This window comes from Liolophura sinensis, chromosome 10 (genome assembly GCF_032854445.1).
Source record: "Liolophura sinensis isolate JHLJ2023 chromosome 10, CUHK_Ljap_v2, whole genome shotgun sequence".
Classification (NCBI taxonomy): Eukaryota; Metazoa; Mollusca; class Polyplacophora; order Chitonida; family Chitonidae; genus Liolophura; species Liolophura sinensis.
Genome location: NC_088304.1, coordinates 7,701,944 through 7,722,068, shown reverse-complemented (window position 1 = coordinate 7,722,068; position 20,125 = coordinate 7,701,944). Strand labels below are relative to the sequence as shown.

Below are 20,125 nucleotides of genomic sequence, written 5' to 3'. Positions count from 1 at the left end.
ACTGTCATGGAATGCATTTCATTCAAGCCGTACTTGTACAGCACACCAGCCCGGTGCAATGACCCAGGAGCCTGTCCCCAATGCGGTCGCTGTGTGTTCAAGTCCAGCTCATGCTGGCTTCCTCCACGGCCGTACATGAGAAGATCTGCCAGGAACCTGGGGATGGTCATGGGTTTTCCATGTGCTCTGCCCAGTTCCCTCCCACCATAACGCTGGCCGCCATCGTATAAGTGAAATATTCTTGAGTACTGCTTAAAACAACAATGAAATAAATGAATAAATAAAATTTCTTCAGTACAATAACCGTAGAGCAGTCTGTAGATTGTAGATTGATCTGTATTATTTGTGAACGTGTTATACAGCTGATTCTGGTGCTAAATCAAGTTTCAACGTCTCATGTTTTCTGAAAAGCAAGAAGGTTATTGGATTAGGAACAGATTGTTTTTTTAACATTATGGTCTTTTTCTTGTGCAAAAGAAACAAAAACAAACATGTTGCATACTTTCATCCTGCTGGCTACCGACATTGAACATACATTGTCAGTGTCGAATTTGGTTTGTTTTATACATAATTAAACAAGGCTGGCAAGTGTCTTCCTGAAAACCAAAAGGTTGTGTACCTGAAAACTCTGTTTGTAAAGTGATTATGTAGTGTATCAGTTTTTCTTACATGCATCAATGTATTGTGACAAAAAAGTGTTCTTCCATCTTAATGTAGGCTTTGGTGTATTTTTTGTTTAATTCATGTCTTTTATATGTGCTTTAATCTTAGGCATGATGTGACCTTATATACACCTTATATATTTCAACACTGTGATTTGTTCATTTCTGTCTATTGCAATGTGCAGACATATTTTACTGAATCAAAATTTACACTATGTTCCAGGCATTGTTGGATTTTGAAAAAGGGAACTCATTAAAGTTTGTGATCATCGCATATTCTTACAAGTTTGGCTCATTTTTGTCTTAGTTTCTTTGCATGTTTCATGTCTGATAAACTGATGTGCGAAAACACTTACACAGAGTATTTAGATGGTAGACATGGATTGCAGTTGAAGTCATTATGATGAAGTCAGTGGGAATTTATATATCATCTCAAAAACTTTTGTTATTTTGAATCAGGTATAAGTAAAGAGACAAACATATCGATATACTGATACTTGTCTTTATACATCTGGAGTTAACCAATTTTACATCTATACTTTTGAAAGTGTAGAATTATGGACGCAAGGGACACAATTGTCGGTGTTGTGACGCTGGGAACACGAGTTATCTCCCAGTTGTAGCGAGCATTTTGTCTTACGACAACCTTAACACCGCTTAGTTCGAGATAGTCCAGTCTCTCTAAACTTATAACCTCCTCTGACCTCCTCTGTTATAACAACATAGAATCCAGTACCGGTTACCTCATTTGCTCAAACTGGCGCTGTTTTATTGGTTAGTCATTCTCTAGACAGAGGTGCTGAATTCACAACTTTGAACTACCATGGCGAGCACAATCGTTGGAGAATTCTCATTTTAGAGGCATTACTTTGCTTTGATACCACGTGTAGGAGAGTGTGTCTCGTTCACGCAGTGAGGAAATATCTCATCTAGATTTGACACACGCGTGTTCAAAACTTTGAACTCAACCTATTAGGGCTCCCAGGTCTCGCAATCGCTTGCACGAGAATGTGCGAGAAATTCTACTTACGGAAACAAAGTGCGTTACAACGACAACGCCACGTGGCATTTTCCATACAGTATTTTGTTCGTACGCCAGCGATAGCAGCAAGCTGAGACGGAAAGCCGAGTTTCTTTTCGACCGCGACTTCATGCACGTGGAGGCCGTGGCGCAATTATCTCAGCGTGATCGTTCCTATAAGACAAAGGTCAGTAGTACATTTTGCAGTGTTGATGTAGTTTAGGCCTACTGTAAGTTAGTGTAACAATAGCATGGGTTTCCGTGTAAGTTCGAGGCGAAAACGTAGATTTATGACAATAGCGTGAACGTTACCAGGTGTTGAATTAAAATAAGACTGTAGACAACTTCAAATATAAGCCCCGCCGCAACGCTTGAAGAGACAAGAGGAGTGAAAGTGACTTTCGCAGTGTTGTTGTTAATGTTATTCACTTGACGCTGTCATCTGTTTGATATGCTGTCAAAGTATTTACGAATTGTTACATGGTATTGCTATGAAATTGTGCACACGTGCAACAAACATACTCAAGAACAGTCTGTACATTGTTATTATTTATTAGAAGTAATTTTTATACTTTGCTTGTGTCATGTTCGAGATCGATTGTTTTCTGTTTGATGGTGTCCTAAAATGAAATCTTGGATAAAACTGGCTATTTTAAGAAACATCGCCTATAGAAACATCGGTTACTAATCATCAGTGAAATCCAGTTCAAGATATAAGCCCTACTTTAATGGTCAACATATGGTTTGAACTCAGGTGTTAACTTATGCATGTTTTTGTTGTGACAGGCAAATCAATTTTCTTTAACAGATTGACTTAGATGATTCATTTGGCATCGCTCATACCAGCTGGTGGTCGCTGCATTGTTGTATGGGTAATTATTTTTTTTATTACGTCCAACCTAGCAAAAGTTTTTTTATGAATGGAATATGTAACCTTACTTGCATTGCCAGTTGAGGTAGGAGGAGTCCCAATATTACAGCGATAAAAACACAAGCGAGATGACCATGTATCAGTAAGGTTGAGCTGTATTTTCGTTCACAATGCACAATACCAAACGCAGTCCAACAACACAAGAGGAAGAGAGCGAAAACAGGCCAGAGCGGCCCCCTTGCAGGCAGGGTGGATAACTCTTCACACACATTGATATGTAACCTGAAGTACATAACCATAGTACTTTGGCGGATCTTGGATGTTGTTGGATTTAAAGAAAGTGATTATTCTTCATTCAAAATAGGAATAACTTGGCAAATTTTGAAACTGTTACAGGTAATTTCATGTCTTGGTATTTTTTTTCTGTGAATAGGTACAAAAATTTAAAAAAAAAATGACTTAAAGTGCAGCTGGTTGAAGCAGCCCAAGTCAGTGCCACTGAGAGAGACTAACAGCCTGGTACAGTTTATATCCGGATGCCAAACCAAGGTATAGGTAAGTATCGATTTACATTTGGACATTGGTTGTATGATGAAGTTCTGCAGAATAGTGTCAGTTTGATCTTATTTTTGTTTTCCAGGTGCAAGGAAAATAGTTTTTTTTATATGTGTACATGTAATAGGGTTTTTTTCTCTTTTTTTTTGCTGATTTCCGGTATCGGTATAGATAATTTCTCTTGAAATCACAACCATATAACACATCCACCACATTGTTCTATAATGCTCTAAAGACTCCCATTTAATGATGACCATCCGCAATATCTGTATGATAAACTAGGGAATTTAGGTCGTTTCACTGTTAGGACATTATGTCGAAATGTTTGTTTGAAAATTTGGAAGCGCTTTGCAGTTTTTATCATTTATAAATCAGGCTAAATGCTGTAGTAGTGCTCATGTTGAGGTTATGTTTGTTTTCGATTTTATTTGATTTATTATATTTTATTGATGACCTCAGGCTTTATAGCTACCTTATGCTTTCTGTGTTGAAAGCCATATTTCATACTGAGTTAATGTGTGATTTTTTTTTTTTATTTTAAAATTTTGCTGACTACATTTATAATGGTCTATACATCATTCAGAGAACATGTAACGATGCACTCAAATTTGTTCTGAGAAGATATTTTTTTGTTCCAATGGAAAAGTAAATAGCATATTTTCAACAACAGTAATAATACCTTAACAAAAGGTGTATTTTTCTGTTTACAAATCCCTATAACTTCATGATTTCTCTCCCAAATACCTGCCATTGTTATTCAGATCAAATCATTTGTGATAGCAGCCTACTTAGCACAGAAAACATCATTGAACTTCAAACTTTCAATGGCATAAAAATTGGTACCTCTTTTATAAACTATTTTGTGTTATCATTAAAATATTAATTCTTTGTTGTTGTTTTTTTTTTTCAAATTAAGCTATGCACTGGATTTTAGCCCCAAAGCCAAACCAGCCATCTCTGGATGTACCAATAATTCCAGAAGTCTTGCCAAGTTCTGAGTACCTATCGTTTTTGAGGAAGAAGACAGCTTTGCTGCGGCAGTGACTAAAGGTATCTTCAGAGATTCAGAAGCAACTTGTGTGTGATACCATCAATCAAAGGGAAAAGCAACTATGGTGCATGGCACGTAAAATGAGATATACCATGTCAAATTTTGTTTCTCTTCTTTGAAATAGGTAAGTTCCTACACTCGTATTCAAGTCGTTCTTGTTGCAAAAAAAAAATGTACCTGATTTGCTAATAAGCATAACACTATACATAACTTGTAATAGCCATGGTACATTTTCATGTTTGACATACCTGCTTCTAACCAATGCATAGTTCATTTAAAGGAGAAGAAAACATAAAAATTATGCCAAAATCAGATGAGAGAGCATCAAAACTTAATATGATCTTTAATGTTTTTTTGGATTTTTTTTTCAAGAGAAAGGGGTATTTGAAAATATTTTTAGGTATGGTGGGTATTTGGGACCAACTTTTGGTATTTATCATTGTTGCATTATAATGTTCTATATAAGGATGTGATGCTTTTCTAATAAATTTATTTGAATGTAAATTTGTTGTTTATATTGAAACATGTGCATTTGACCTAAATTATGATAATATTTATGAACATATTAAAAATATAAATATGATCCAAATTGAGGTTTAATACATTTGTTAGCTGAAAAGAACAAATTCTTGTGCAAAAATATTTATTAAGCCTGTGTTACGTCCTCATTTATGAAATTATTAAACAAATACTATAAATACCAAAAGGTGGTCCCAAATATCCACCCTACAAAAATTATTTTCAAGTGTCTTTTTTTTCTCCTTAAGGAACAATTGGAAAAAATATTGAAGACGACATTTAGGAATAACTTTTCGCACTCTTTCATCTGAACTTTTTTATGTTTTCTCTACCTTTAACTGTGTGTGTTTTGCCTTTCAAAGCTATTCCTGTTGTTTTGCAAGGATATCAGAATCTTTAAAGAAGACGTTGTTGTCCACTTATAAGCTTGATACAGTGGCTAGCATTCAGTGGGGTGTTACTCATGAAAAAAGTGCCTTACAGCAGTATGAGATGTGTGGGGGTAAAGTGGAACAGACAGGTATGCTAATCAGTGTTGTGATGGGGAAGTATGGAGGACTTGTGCTTAAGGCCCATGTAGTCATTTCATTTTGTAGACACACTCACTTTCATACCAAACAAATTATGCAAGGTAAACAGAAGTCTCCTGATGGATTTTTCTACTATTTTATTGCCATGCCATCACCTCAATATAGTTAAAGTTTTGCTGATGTAGACGCAGCATGAACCAACAAATTCATTTTTCTACAAATTACAGATATGTATGATACAGAAACTCATTGTTTTGTTCTCTTAGGTTTGTGGATGCACGAGTGTGGGGTTTTGGCAGCATCCCCAGATGGCTTAGTGATACAACCCCCTTCAGCTGGTGTCCGAGTGTATGGTCCAGACAGTTGTCCACCAGAGATCATAGAAGTAAAACGTCCATTCTCAATCAGACATTCCAACATCCGGGAGCGAATAGCAGGGATGAAAGACCCTTTTCTAGGTAAATGTGGAATTGTCATTGACTTTTACAATTATAAGTGGCAACATGTATTGTAAAGTGGGTTATTATTTCAATTTGGTTCAGGTTATCAGCTAAATCCTAACTAGGGACACGTCTCTTTGGAATGAGCTTTTTGTACACCATTTTAAAATTGATTTTAATGTAAAATAAATACCAACATAAGTGCTTTCAGAGTAAATGGGAATACTGTTTTTATCGAATGTACTTTACTTCAGAAGTAAAACTCAAAAATAAGTGACCACTATTCTTTTCTTCGAAGTGGTGAAAATGGTCAGGTCATTTTGAAGAAGTGTCCTGATTACAACCATCAAATGCAAGAGGAGTTACTTATTACTAACAAATCATGTTGTGAGTTTGTTGTGTGGTCAACCACAGATATGATTGTTGTCAGAGTTCGAAAGGACATGGAGCGGGAACATAATTTAAAATTGCTGACAGATTTTAGTAAATTAGAAAAGGGTTCTAGGTAAATTTGTACCCTTTTCTAGGCTATAATTTATTTATCACCGAAATCACTGATTGTTTTATTTATTTGATTGCTGTTTTACGCTGTGCTCAAAAACATTTCACTTATATGATGGCACTCAGCATTTTGGTGGGGGAAAACCCAGGCAGAGCCCGGAGGAAACCCACGACCATCCACTGGTTGATGGCAGACCTTCCTATGTACGGCCAGAGAGGAAGCCAGCATGAGCTGGGCTTGAACTCAAAGCGAGCGCATTGGTGAGAGGTTTCTGGGTCATTATGCTGCGCTAGCGCGCTAACCAGCCATGGAGGGCCCTCCGAAATCATTGATTAAAGTCTTTTATTGTACCATCAATCGAGTAAAAGTATAGTCCACACTTTTAGGAAGAACAGATGAAATTAAAAGCCATTTCCTGATTTTAAATATATTTTTGTTTATTTTGTGTCGCATTTCTGAAATGAGAAAGATGCAAATAAAGATTGGTATGTGGTAAGTTTGGACCATATTGAATGTGCCTAGGCTCTAAATTTTTTATTTTAATGTTTTTGTCGAGTAACATATCACTAATTGCATTTATTGTGTATTTGTTGTAATAATCGGAGCACATTTTGTGGATATAAATATTCTATGACATCATCGTGCCAAGGCATATTTAATATGGTCCAAACTTACCACAGTAGATTCCCAATCTTTGTTTGCATTTTTCTCATGTCGAAATTGCGATACAAATAATTTGAAATGTTATACTTTTCTGCAACCTCCTTAATCAATGGTGATTGAAGATTAACTAAAGCACTACACAATTCAAATATTTTTGTGGAGAATGACCTATAGTGCTGGGGAATATGGTTTAGAATTTCAAAATTTTTAATACGCTCATTATCCTGTTCAACATGGATCCTTGCTTTTGCTATTTTAAAGCAGAGCTGTGCACTGTCCTTAGTGAAGTGGGTTTTATTACTTAAAAAGGCAGGAATATTTAAACTGCCCGCCTGTGGTAATATATCAAACAATGTAAATCCCTTATCGGCTTTAATTCGATCAGCTGGCTTGAACCGAACAAGAAGTTTTGATTTTTTTTTTTTTTTGATTGGTATTTTACGCCGTACTCAAGAATATTTCACTTATACGACAGCGGCCAGCATTATGGTGGGTGGAAACTGGGCACAGCCCGGGGGACACCCACGACCATCCGCAGGTTGCTGGCAGACCTTCCCACTTACGGCCGGAGAGAAAGCCAGCATGAACTGGACTTGAACTCACAGCGACCGCATTGGTGAGAGGCTCCTGGGTTATTACGCTGCGCTAGCGCGCTAACCGACTGAGCCACGGAGGCCCCAAGAAGTTTTGAATGTGCTACTGTTGCCTTATCACTGGTAGATCCTGGGTATGAATCTGATGTATAAACGATGGCTGCATTTGGCGCAACACAAGTAACAGAGTTTACAGTATGTCTGCTTTCGTAATTACTGTAACAAACATTTTCTACATGTAATGGTGTGGGTATGTCCTGAGTAATTTCAGTGGAATCTATGACAACGCGTGCAGTGGGAAAACGTTCAAAACTCTTTGGCATTGACCATTTACACTTTAATTGAGAGGGCATGCCCTCTGAAATAATGCCTTCATATAAACATTCACGTAAAGCAGATATAAAGATATAAATAATATTATATATGGTAGCATAACTTGAATTAAATAGCGTACAGAGATGAACATCCGTAAAATTATGCCAAAGTTTCGTTAAAGCAATGAGGAGCTAGAGTAGGTCAAAGGTCAACCGAGCCTTTGGCGCCTTGGCCTTATTTATGTAGGGAATAATTTCAAAATAGAGATTTTTCGTATCCCGTTGGCCAGTGCGGTAATGTGATCCAAACAAACCTTCGAACAACCCGCTTGATTAGGTTGAAATTCTACGTTCCGTACTTTGTTAATGCACGACCTGGATGGGTCTAATAATGATGATACTGTTACATGTAGCTTAACTGACGCTGTGCGGTCATGCCAGTGAGGGATTCCCCAACGCCTTGATCCATCAAAATTTAAAGAGAGATTCGCCAAACGCCAATAAGAAAGCTACTCGGAAGCAATGCCCTGACGAGTTCACTGTAACAAAGGGTTTGGTAATAGTCAGTCAGTCAGTTTTCTTGTAGCAAATGAGTTGAACATACCATGGATTGGCTGGGTAGACACGTCGTTTTCGTTATCAGATGAAATGTGTGTACCGTTTCTTGCTACAGAACTGCCAGAAGCAGAAACCATTTTTATGGGGTATAATGTGATGGAAAGGTATCTCAAAGATAGTGTGTCAGATGAAAATGTGAAACTAAATGTACTGAAGAATTCATTTCTAAGTGTTGATGCAAATAAAGCTAAAGCTTTAGTTAATGTTGGACAGGAGGTGAAATCTGATGAAACTGGTAGCGTGTATTGCTATGGAAAGTTTGATTGCTCCATTTAGTGAAAGCAGACATGTAAATATCTCTTGAGAACTGAACTTGTTAATGTGCCATGCAATAGTATCTTTGAACCCATAATAGATGGAATTTGTCCTGATAGCGTGAACGTAACCCAGACACTTGTTCACTTAAATTGTGGCAGCCACTCTACTGTCAAAGTAAGTGTCTGTAATATGACTAATCACAGCATTAAGTTACAGGTAAAAATGTTTTAGGTTCAGTGAAATTGATTCAGTCTGCGTTGCCATCAATTACTACTGCACTCTCACTGCATTTGCCGACAGAAGTCCCGCCTAAGCCATGGCACAAGGGGATGTGTAAGATACGGTTACTGATACATTTAGATAAACAGTTATAATAAAACCATAACCGAAGTAAACTGACAAGATCTAAACGTTAACGTCCTTAACCATAAAAGGGTGTCCCGAGTCGATATTTATTTATTCATTTATTTATTTATATGATTAGTGTTTTACGCCTTACTCTTGAATGTTTCACTTATAGGACAACGGTCAGCATTATGGTGAGAGCAAACTAAGTCGATAATCGCAAGACCCATTTCCTGGGCCGCCTATAACCTCAGTTCTCAAAGAAGTGGGTAAGGAATAATATGTAAATAATTAATACAATTGGTATCATGTAAGGATTGAGCAGTCAACCGTTATCAATGTAGATTGTCGATATTCCATGTATGACATCGAATTCAACCAATGAATTGTGTATCTCGGTTGATCTCTGATTGCAACTGTTCAAATATCCAACGTGGCGATCTAATTCAACACAGTGAATATGCACCCTCTAGCAGTACGGGTTAATCGGAATTAAACAGAATCATGACGTAGAATGCCAGAGATTCTGGATGTTATGTCCATATTTACTTACATGAGAACTGTACTCACTGTAAAATTTAAGAAACTTGGAGTGAGGGTTTTTAAAGGAATTGACACTAGTTTTTGCAGTATTAAGTTGTGACGTTGATTGAAATTGTCACACAACACGCAGGATCTAACGAATGCTACAAGGCGAGATATGTGCACGCTATATGCAGGGCCTTTCGGTATATTGCTGTCCAAGTAAGGATAATTTTAATGTATAAATTGAAACTATCCATCTTGTCGTAAAGTCTGCGGGAGAGGAAACCGTTTTGGTCTTTAAAGAAATACAGGCCCAGATAAGATATACCATCTGGGGAGTCTGTGGTTTCCTTTAAATCTAACGGAGGTGGGTAAATACCTTTTACATGGATTGTTTAAAGCCAGCAGATCATCAGTATAGCATTTAGTAGCCTATGCTATAATATGGATTGCTTAAAGCCAGAAGATCATCAATATACCCTTTAGTGAATGTGAAAGATCGGTCCTGGTGAGGATTACTCCTTGATTGTCTGCTTATAGTCGTATTCATATGAGAACAGGTATAGTTCGGCCAAAAGTGGGGAACAATTTGTACCCATGGGAATACCTATACACTGTTGCGATATGCTTTCTCCGAATTTTACATAGATGTTAATGAGAAATTCAAGCATCTCCATGAATCTGGAAACACCTCATGAATGGTAACTCGTGTATGTAGTGGAACTGAAGAATCTGTGCGTCGAAACAGACATTCGTATACCAGCCGTCAACCAAAAAGGACGTCACGGGTCAAAAATCGCAAAGCCAATTTCCAAAACGACATTTAACACAAATTACCAAAGAACTAAGAAAGTATATAAAGCGGAATCATGCAAAGAGAAGCCGTCAACAGTTTTCATTGATGTTGGAAAGACGCAAGGTATGTTCTAGGCGACTAAGTAAAATCATGCAGTATCATAGAATATCAGATGTCGATAACAAAATATGTATTTCAGCTGCACTTTGATTGCAACTGTTCAGATATCCAATGTGGCGACCTAATTCAACACGATGGAAAAACACAGTAGTTTTTGCAGTAATATTTTGTGATATTCATTGAAATCGTCACACAACATGCAGGATCAAACTAATGCTACTAGGCGAGATATGTACACGCCATTTGAAGGATTTTGTTCCCTCTGACTTTGAAGGCTTTGTTGCCTCTGACGCTAATATGGCGTTGACCAATTTTATTAAACGCCGAAACAATTACTGATGAAATTATACCTATTAAATCCGTGAGAGGATTATACGGTGTGTGTATGTAGAGCCTCTTGTTCTTCAGTGAGACGTTTAGAGTTTTTAAGTATCCACATGCAGTTGACGCCTGATTTTTTTTTTTTTGGCAATTGTACAACAGTGCTTGTTCCAAAAAGACTGTACCTCGTGTAGCGCTTTCATTAAGAGTGCCAGGAGAGTGCTCATCATTTTCGCTGAAAGTAGAATCCTTATTATCTAGCTAGAAATGCTGCGTTTCTTGCACTGTTGATATAACACGAAAACACAATTTTTTTTTCTTTTAGGGATAAAGGTCAAGTCTAGTCAAAGAAAGAAGAGTCTGCCAATGATACTAATCGTACTCCTACAACGCACGCGCCACTCTCTCCGTTCTCTACGTTCGTTTCACATATAGAGAGCGGCGCGTGTGCTGAGGTGGTAAACGCGCTCGTTCGCCTCGACTACCTTAATCCATGAGGCCGTGCGTTCAAATCTAGCTCGTGCTGTTTCCGCTGTGGCTTAGTTAAGGTTTGCCAAATCAGACGAAGTTATGTTTCATATCCCCACCTTTTTTTTCTTCTTTTTTTTTTTGCCGAATACTGCGGTTTTCTCCAGCCATATTCCTTACTGCCTTGAAAGTGTAAAAATTCTTGAGCATCAATCAAGTAAATGATCGGGGCTTATTGCAGCCAGTTTCAAATATATGATGAATTATCCCAGTTTCCCGGTTTCCCGGTTTCCTACCATTAGATTATGATCACAAGACCAGTGCAGCTGTTTGGTATATGGTAGAAATGGACTCGGAAATCGGAATGGATCTTAATTCTTCCCATTTTCAATGTGCGGTTCCACAAGACCCCACATTCCGCAGTGTCACGTACGGTGTCAACAACGTTACGTGACTTCACAATCTTTGTGACCTCACCTTTTGCCGATATTTCAACACAATTAGCTTAGACCAAAGAAGTGCTTATTATTTGCATATTTCGTATGCAAAGGCCGATTTTTACAACATACTGACAAAACACAAAACTTGTATACGATCACAACTGACATGCGCGGAGCGCTTTATTGTGAACAAAACAGAACTTTGCTGAAAGTCTGCGATCGTCTCTAAAGTTCAGCTCTTGCGGTGTCCAGTGATACATTTTATGTTCTAAACAACTTTTTTTCCCAAAATTGCTGGCCTAGTAGTCCGAATTGTGTGGCATCGACAGGCCAGGTCTTTAACGGGCAGATAACTCTTGACTGACTTGGAATAAAATTGGTGTACAAGAGGAGTGAAAATCCCTGCAGTTAATCTACTTCCTTCCTGCTGCTGACTCAAAATCCTGTGGTCCATCAGATAAACACTTGTACAACAAGAACTGGAAAAGGAACATGCAACTACATGTAGATTTCATCAAAAACAGACAAAGTCATTAAAGCTGATCTCCACGATCTCTTAGAAATATTGCTGACGTAGGCTTAATAATTCGTTACAGTTAACGAAAGGACTTTGTAACAGATTCCCATTGTACTTTCTTTAATTCATTTGATTTATGTTTAACACCGTATTATAGAGTTTTTCACTTGTCATACGCTGGCGGTCAGTTGTCTGATGGAGAAAACCAGAGTTTCAAGACTAATTAGACCACATTGGCCCTGCTCTATGGTAGCTTAGTTGAAAACCCCCTGACCTAATCCCGCGATCGACAGGGAGACAGCTGGATTCGCGCTTTTGTCCTCTTTGGTGACAGACAAATGGCAAACGAGACGAACGCCTTCAGCGAATCAGCCAGCAAGAGTCTCGGTCGACTGTTCTCACAAAGTGGTTAACGTAGTAAGATTTATGGCTCCCCCACATAATTCACACACATACGACAAACACAGCAGTACGACGTACAACCCCAAGCATACATATATGCATGCGGACGTCACACACATAGGTCACACAAACAGATCGCACACTCACCCGCCTGATTCGGCCTTGGAAGCCAGGTCCCTCGTTCGATCTTCCGAGCTTAATGCCATCACAGAATCGTGTACTGACTAACAAAGCTGAAAATCAAAAAAATCACACATTACAGTGATATCTTCTAAACATGAGAAGTCCATTTTGTGCACTACTTAGTAGACTGTGGTTCAGATGTAATCGACGCTGATTTGTTGAAAGCGGACAAGGCTCACACACAACAGCCAATCAACGACGATTGCGTCTGCCTTAAAATATCAGAAACCCAAAGTGTACAAAATGTACAATGTACAATTATACCCTTAGTTATGGATTAAATTCACACATTTCATTCGTGTTCATCGCCGTACTCAAGATGTTTGCTTTGGTGCGACGACCGTCAGGTTTATGGCTGGACAAAACTGGTGTTAATTCGTCTACAGGTGACAAACCTTCTGACTTAAAAACCGCAACCGAACAAACGAGAGCTGGGTTTGAACCACCGACCTCACTGGTCAGCGTGTATTCGGTTGCTTGAAACGACTTATCCATCGACCACTGCGCTACAACTTAGACACTGTATTAGGGTGAAAATACAGAAAGCTCTGTCACTTACGTCCAGCTGGGTTAGCGCTAAGTCTGCCGTTGCTATCCACTCGCAGTTCCTCCGTAGTGTACTGTAAAATCACTTCTTTGAAACCCTAAACAAAGACAATTAGCAGTTCAGTATTAATATAATGTATATGTATAAATCAAAGAGGTTCTGGTGTGGCGTTACGCCAAATTGATACATTCAAAACAGTAATCGTGGAATGTCTCTTTTTCCCCCCACAACACAGAGCACAGGACTAACTTTTATCGACTTCTCATATCCGCCAAGAAATGGATGTATTTATGTCCAGATAATAAGGTGAGTAATACAGCCATCGAGGAGATCATGTGACCTTCATCATCGGCCAGTTTTCCGGAAGTGACATCAGAACTTACGGTAGATCTGTCGCTGTCCACGGTGATGGTCCCATCTGGAACCGTCCGCACAAAGCCTCGTGGAGCCGAATTGTCGTCGAGGATGGCGATGGTTCGGGTAGTACCAACGCACTCGGCGTCAGACACGACATTGGCGTTTGGTACGTTCTGAGATGTTTCATACTCGACCACCATGGTGACTTCTTGAGTTAGGTCAGCGTTGGACATTTGCACTCTGACCAGTGAGTCTCCAGTGAATACTCCAACCCACTGACCATTAATTTCTTCGGTGCTGAAGTTCTCTGTCGTTATGTAGTATTTGTTACGGCCAACATCAACCACGGAGCCGTCGGGACCAAACTGCAAATCCACTTCCGGATGTTCTACACACACTAAAATAAAAGAGCAGAAAATAATGGGTATATATACGTTTACGAAACTGCATACGCCTTATTTCATGCGGAGAGTGTTAATGAAGGAGAAAAATAAAAGCAACCTGTTTTTATTCTGTGTAGCTTTAGAATGAAGATTGTTGGCCAAACGCTGAAGTCAGCATGCGCTTTGTGTCCCAGGGTTTAATATACACAAGTGCTTTGGAAGTAAATAATTCATTAGATTGTAAGGACAGTATGCAAACTATATTTACATCTGGGTGCGAATTCTCCTTCGACGTGGTTGCAACCGCAGATGGTTTCGTCGTAGAAGGTTCCAATTGGACATGTCATGACCTGTGAGAATTCACCATCTCGGACGATGTACTGGTTGCGGTCATCTGCAGTGGGCTCCAGGAAACAGACTAATAAGAAACAAAAAAACACAAATGAATTTACGAAGAATAAGCAACAGAAAATACAAAAAATGCATCTGTCATCTTTTGAAAGATTAGTTCTCAAAGGTTAGCTCTCAAAGGTTAGTTCTCAATTAGCGCGAAGAATTAACGTAAATATCGAGTAAACCGATTTGAAACTTGACAACACAGTGGTGGGATCTATACATTAAGGTATAGGCGCTACTGGGCTAATGTTTTCAAGCATATCGACAGCCATCATTCGAACGACTTCAGTTGAAACATTTTTTTTTCACATCGCCCAATACTTACTGCCTTCGCTGGTGACGGTAGGATCACAGAAATCCTGGCAGGTGGGATCATTGACACACTCGCCTCCTTGTAGAGACGTCCCCTCGGGACAGCACTCGATAACACTGGACACTCCGCCAATACAGGTGATACGGGCACGGCAGTTGCTGTACCCACCCAAGACAGTCCCGTCAGCACGGCCGTTACAAGGATCTGTGGAGAAGAGGATAAATACCTTTCACAAATACCGATATAAAAAGACTACAGCATAGAGGGTAAAAAAGGAGCAGCAACGACAGTGTGATACTTGGCACACTTGGCACACACTGAGTATACAATCACTTTAAAACAATGCAGAGGGACTAGACCGTGGGGATTCTTAGTCCACCAGCAGGGACCAGGCCGCGGGGATGCTTAGTCCACCAGCAGAATGTTGGTTTATACAGGAATACAGTATACAAGACTTCAGCATAAAGGGTGAAACGGTGTCTCTTGATAATGTGGACTGAGAAGATACAGTTTCCTGTTTGAATAAACATAGGAAACATCATTATAGATTTGACACAATCAGGCAGTTTGAGAAGCTCACAATATTGCGCATCGCTAGTCATACTCCTCACAGCGCATGTGCCGCTCTTTACACTCGCTTTGTATCACTGCCACCACTAGACAAGCTTGACATTTTTGGCCAGTCCCATGGCACGTAGGCCTGTTTGGGCTTTGCTTCACTACTTGTATTCTCGCACGGAGCTATTTAATCAGCATACCTCAATAAAATGGTTTCAGGTTTTGTTTACAATCATGTTATGTATATTTTAAATAAGGAGAATGTAGGCCCTACGTGTATAAATTATTATCAAAAACAAAGGTTGAGAGAGAGAGAGAGAGTTTTAGTTATTTCTGACATCACTTCTTGTCTCATGAACCTATTGACCTCGGCGTTGCTCAAGATTTCTGTACAATATTTCCTGGTGGTGGCAGTAATGTAATGTGGATGTAGAGAGCCATGCATGCGCTGTAAGGAGTATGAGCGCCAGTCATTTACGACAGTAGCCTGAGGGCTTATTTATTACACCAGACTCTAACTGACTTTCAATGGGTTTCAGATCACAGATAGGCGAGATCAAACTTATCGGCACATTGAAAATCGCTACCATATTTTTTCCCGCCACCTTTCAAATGATGACGCAGGCCTACCTTGCGGACACCTGGCGTCGAGTGGGTTGTCTCCCGTCAGCCTCTCTGGGTTCCAATAAGTGCCGACAGCAAGTGGCCGCAGAATCTGGGTATAGGTACCATCCTCCTGCAAGAAGCACTGGAAGAACGAAAAGCAGTCGCCGGATGACGCATATCCCACACCGTTGATGACGACACAGTTGTCGCATGGATCGCCAATTGGAGGAGGGCGAGTTGTTGTTGTTGTCGTCGTTGTTGTTGTCGTCGTTGTTGTTGTTGTGGTAGTGGTGGTAAGGTCAACTATTGAAAAGAAAAGCAAAAGATATATGCTCAGTACTAAAAGGAAATCACTTCAGGCAGATGGCATGTGAATGAAATGTAAATATATATGACATCTCAAACTTTCAAAAAGAGAAAGGTATGAGGTTGAATAGGGTACTTTGTGTGTGATGAGGATTATATCTTTAGCTCTGAGACAAACATCGCTCTGTGGATGAGATGGGAAAGAAAGTGTAAATGATTGTACATTGAGCCTTGTAACTCGCACTTTGGGGATCACCAGACCTCTACAAAGGGAAGCAAATCTTGTAACGGGTGGAACATCAGCGGATCACTGTTATTGTATTAAAGTAAGTAGAGCCTACAACTGGTCCATGAGGTGCACGACTTGTTTTTCTTACATTTTGGTGAATCCCTTTGTGTGATCATTCAGTTGTGCTCTCTGATTTACGAGACAGATTCAAAGGAATCATTAATAAAGAGAATTCACGGGAAATAAACGAAAGCGTAACTGATATCATCACTGTTCTGACCTTTTTTCTTTCTAGTTTTATTTTTGATGTTCAAAGTATAATATAAACAAATAGTAATACTAGTAGTAATAGTTTTTTTTCTCCATGAGCAGGGGTCAAACACGGGAAAATACGAACAACATTCTCCATGAGCAGGGGTCAAACACGGGAAAATACGAACAACATTCTCCATGAGCAGGGGTCAAACACGGGAAAATACGAACAACATTCTCCATGAGCAGGGGTCAAACACGGGAAAATACGAACAACATTCTCCACGAGCAGGGGTCAAACACGGGAAAATACGAACAACATTCTCCGTGTGCAGGAATCAAACAAGGGAAAATACGAAAAACATTTAAGTCACCTAACACCCAGGCATTAAATCGATCGCCAGTGGAGTAGAAAAAATGACAAGTATTAAGATTATAGTATATTCTTTAGTTGGGGTGTTATTAGTGTGGTACTATCAGACACATGAGTGCATAAAACATGGTCATATACACTGAGCCGATGTGCACAAGTGCACGTTATTTATTGATTTGCTTGCGACAGGAATCTGACGGTGGTCGTTGTGAAAATCTTAACATTTAAAGTATCAACATAATTTCAATATACAGAAATTTTGAAATTCGAAAATTCGAAAGCAAGCAAAATAGACTTCTTTTTTCTTCAGTCTGTAAAGCTGACAATGATCTGTTTTGTCTTTATTATGGAAGGAATTAAGGAATTAAATCATTCAGTTCCGAAATAGAGAAAATTTCTGACGATCTGATTTACTATTAATGAAAGAAGAATTTTGTACTGGTAATACGCTAAACTGTAGCATTGGTAATGCGGTAAAATTTAGAGTTAGCAATGTGGTAAAATGTAACATTGGTAATGCGGGAGTAAGCCACGGACCATGGCAAAAAATCATGCCTATATATATATATATATATATATATATATATATATATGGAACAGACAAACATGTTATGTGGATATCGCTGACAGCAAATGGTCTACAAACACTTTACTTCAGGGAACATATTTGTGAGCGCTATATGTGCATATTTTTTCGGGGCATCTGACACATCTGCAACATATTATACCTGTGAGATTTTGTGTTTTTTTTTTTTTTGCATTAAATTAAATTTCTGTTAGTAATTCTAAGAAGAATGTATTACTCTGTATGGTATAGTAGTAGAGACAAATGACATCAGCAGAAATCCTCATACTGACACAGGCTTAAGTCTGAACTATAGCATCTACATAAAAAAAGAAAAACATTTTAATCACACGTGGAATACTTACTTGGACAGACAGAGTCAAACGAATTGGGTCGGAACCGCTCTGCATCCGCTACAAAATCCCGAAAGGTCGGAATGATGGTGAGGGCATTGCGGTTCGTAGCATAATTCTCAATGATGGTTCTATCCACAAAGTTATCCCCAACTGTGATGACGGAGAGATACGTTTCCTGTCTGGCGCGGTCGATGGCGGCCTGAGTGGTTGGCTGAGAAAACAAATCGTTGGCTAGAACTATAAGAAGCATGGCCGTCTGTCGTCCCCCGGATGATTGTCGAATCTGGTTCAGCCCACAATCCACACCCAGGTGAAGCTTGTCGAAGCCTCCGCGGCCCTCGAATCCTGTGTCCACCGAGTTTCCGATAAGGTTTTTAATCATTGCCGACGTTTGCATATTTGACTGGCTTAAGCCGAACACAAGCTCACTGTCGTCTCCATAGGTGCACAGGGCGATCCTGGACTGGTCTGCAAGATTGCCCACATCGTGGATGTCCACAAGATTGGCCAAAGCTCTCTTGGTAGCTCCCAGTCGATCATCTCGGGGAATGTTCGTGTCAGACGTATCCAAAACGATCACCAGATCCAGATTGTAAGGGCATTCTATGGATATAAATCAAGACACGTTTTAATGAATTGAAATGAAATTATCTGGCATTCAAGTTTTGTTATGTTATTTGTGAACGCCATGAGCCCAGAGTGAGCGAGTCACATATAACTGGGACATCATGTGCTGTCAAAACCATGTGTCTCAGAGTGAGCGAGTCACATATTACTGGGACATGATGTGCTGTCAAAGCCATGTGTCTCAGAGTGAGCGAGTCACATATTACTGGGACATGATGTGCTGTCAAAGCCATGTGTCTCAGAGTGAGGGAGTCACATATTACTGGAACATGATGTGTTGTCAAAACCATGTGTCCCAGAGTGAGCGAGTCACATATTACTGGGACATGATGTGCTGTCAAAGCCATGTGTCTCAGAGTGAGCGAGTCACATATTACTGGGACATGATGTGCTGTCAAAACCATGTGTCCCAGAGTGAGCGAGTCACATATTACTGGGACATGATGTGCTGTCAAAGCCATGTGTCTCAGAGTGAGGGAGTCACATATTACTGGAACATGATGTGTTGTCAAAACCATGTGTCCCAGAGTGAGCGAGTCACATATTACTGGGACATGATGTGCTGTCAAAGCCATGTGTCTCAGAGTGAGCGAGTCACATATTACTGGGACATGATGTGCTGTCAAAACCATGTGTCCCAGAGTGAGCGAGTCACATATTACTGGGACATGATGTGCTGTCAAAGCCATGTGTCTCAGAGTGAGCGAGTCACATATTACTGGGACATGATGTGCTGTCAAAACCATGTGTCCCAGAGTGAGCGAGTCACATATTACTGGGACATGATGTGCTGTCAAAGCTCAGAGTGAGCGAGTCACATATTACTGGAACATGATGTGCTGTCAAAGCCATGTGTCTCAGAGTGAGCGAGTCACATATTACTGGGACATGATGTGCTGTCAAAACCATGTGTCCCAGAGTGAGCGAGTCACATATTACTGGGACATGATGTGCTGTCAAAACCATGTGTCCCAGAGTGAGCGAGTCACATATTACTGGGACATGATGTGCTGTCAAAACCATGTGTCCCAGAGTGAGCGAGTCACATATTACTGGGACATGATGTGCTGTCAAAACCATGTGTCTCAGAGTGAGCGAGTCACATATTACTGGAACATGATGTGTTGTCAAAACCATGTGTCCCAGAGTGAGCGAGTCACATATTACTGGGACATGATGTGCTGTCAAAGCTCAGAGTGAGCGAGTCACATATTACTGGAACATGATGTGCTGTCAAAGCCATATGTACCAAAGTGAGCGAATCACTTTTAGTTCAAGACGTATTGAATTAAAACAAGATGTTCAGACTTACGTTCTTTTTGACCCAGTGCCAAAGGCAAAATGGCCAACAGAACAGCCAAATAGAGCTTCATCTCGACGGCAGCCTGAAATACAAAATAAACCAAATAAAACCTGAGGCAAAAGACAGCAAAATGCAGTTTGATTATAATCTGGATCGCTACTATATTCCGTTATTTATTGGGGCTTTTCGACTGATTCAGAAATATTGCATTTACACGAAGGTGGTGAAATCAATGATTGG

General features: G+C 39.7%; 2 protein-coding genes across 2 annotated transcripts; one reads left to right on the top strand and one right to left on the bottom strand.

The window, feature by feature from the left end:
- The first annotated feature begins 1,824 nt into the window (after nucleotides 1-1,824).
- On the top strand, nucleotides 1,825-5,916 carry LOC135476494 (uncharacterized). Its single transcript, XM_064756528.1, has 6 exons — nucleotides 1,825-1,870; nucleotides 2,492-2,555; nucleotides 2,988-3,109; nucleotides 4,026-4,149; nucleotides 4,952-5,199; nucleotides 5,476-5,916. The coding sequence occupies exons 3-6, from the start codon at nucleotides 3,091-3,093 to the stop codon at nucleotides 5,721-5,723; spliced, it is 639 nt and encodes a 212-aa protein (XP_064612598.1). The 5' UTR covers nucleotides 1,825-1,870; nucleotides 2,492-2,555; nucleotides 2,988-3,090; the 3' UTR covers nucleotides 5,724-5,916.
- Nucleotides 5,917-12,025: 6,109 nt separating this feature from the next.
- LOC135476492 (uncharacterized) lies at nucleotides 12,026-18,337 on the bottom strand. The gene is made up of 8 exons (XM_064756526.1): nucleotides 17,965-18,337; nucleotides 15,899-16,177; nucleotides 14,723-14,914; nucleotides 14,270-14,419; nucleotides 13,645-14,015; nucleotides 13,274-13,358; nucleotides 12,679-12,764; nucleotides 12,026-12,091 (listed from the first exon to the last, which is right to left on the bottom strand). Exons 1-8 carry the CDS (start codon nucleotides 18,335-18,337, stop codon nucleotides 12,026-12,028), a joined length of 1,602 nt encoding a protein of 533 aa, XP_064612596.1.
- Between the last annotated feature and the right edge of the window lie 1,788 nt (nucleotides 18,338-20,125).

Coding starts and splice junctions, on each gene's coding strand:
- LOC135476494 (XM_064756528.1), top strand. Junction 4,150..4,951: donor AAGACAGCTTTGCTGCGGCA/GTGACTAAAGGT, acceptor AAAATATTGAAG/ACGACATTTAGGAATAACTT. Junction 5,200..5,475: donor GGGTAAAGTGGAACAGACAG/GTATGCTAATCA, acceptor TTGTTCTCTTAG/GTTTGTGGATGCACGAGTGT.
- LOC135476492 (XM_064756526.1), bottom strand. CDS start 18,337: ATGATTAAAAACCTTATCGGAAACTCGGTGGACACAGGATTCGAGGGC. Junction 16,178..17,964: donor GTTTGACTCTGTCTGTCCAA/GTAAGTATTCCA, acceptor TCTTTTCAATAG/TTGACCTTACCACCACTACC. Junction 13,359..13,644: donor TGGACAGCGACAGATCTACC/GTAAGTTCTGAT, acceptor GTCTTTGTTTAG/GGTTTCAAAGAAGTGATTTT.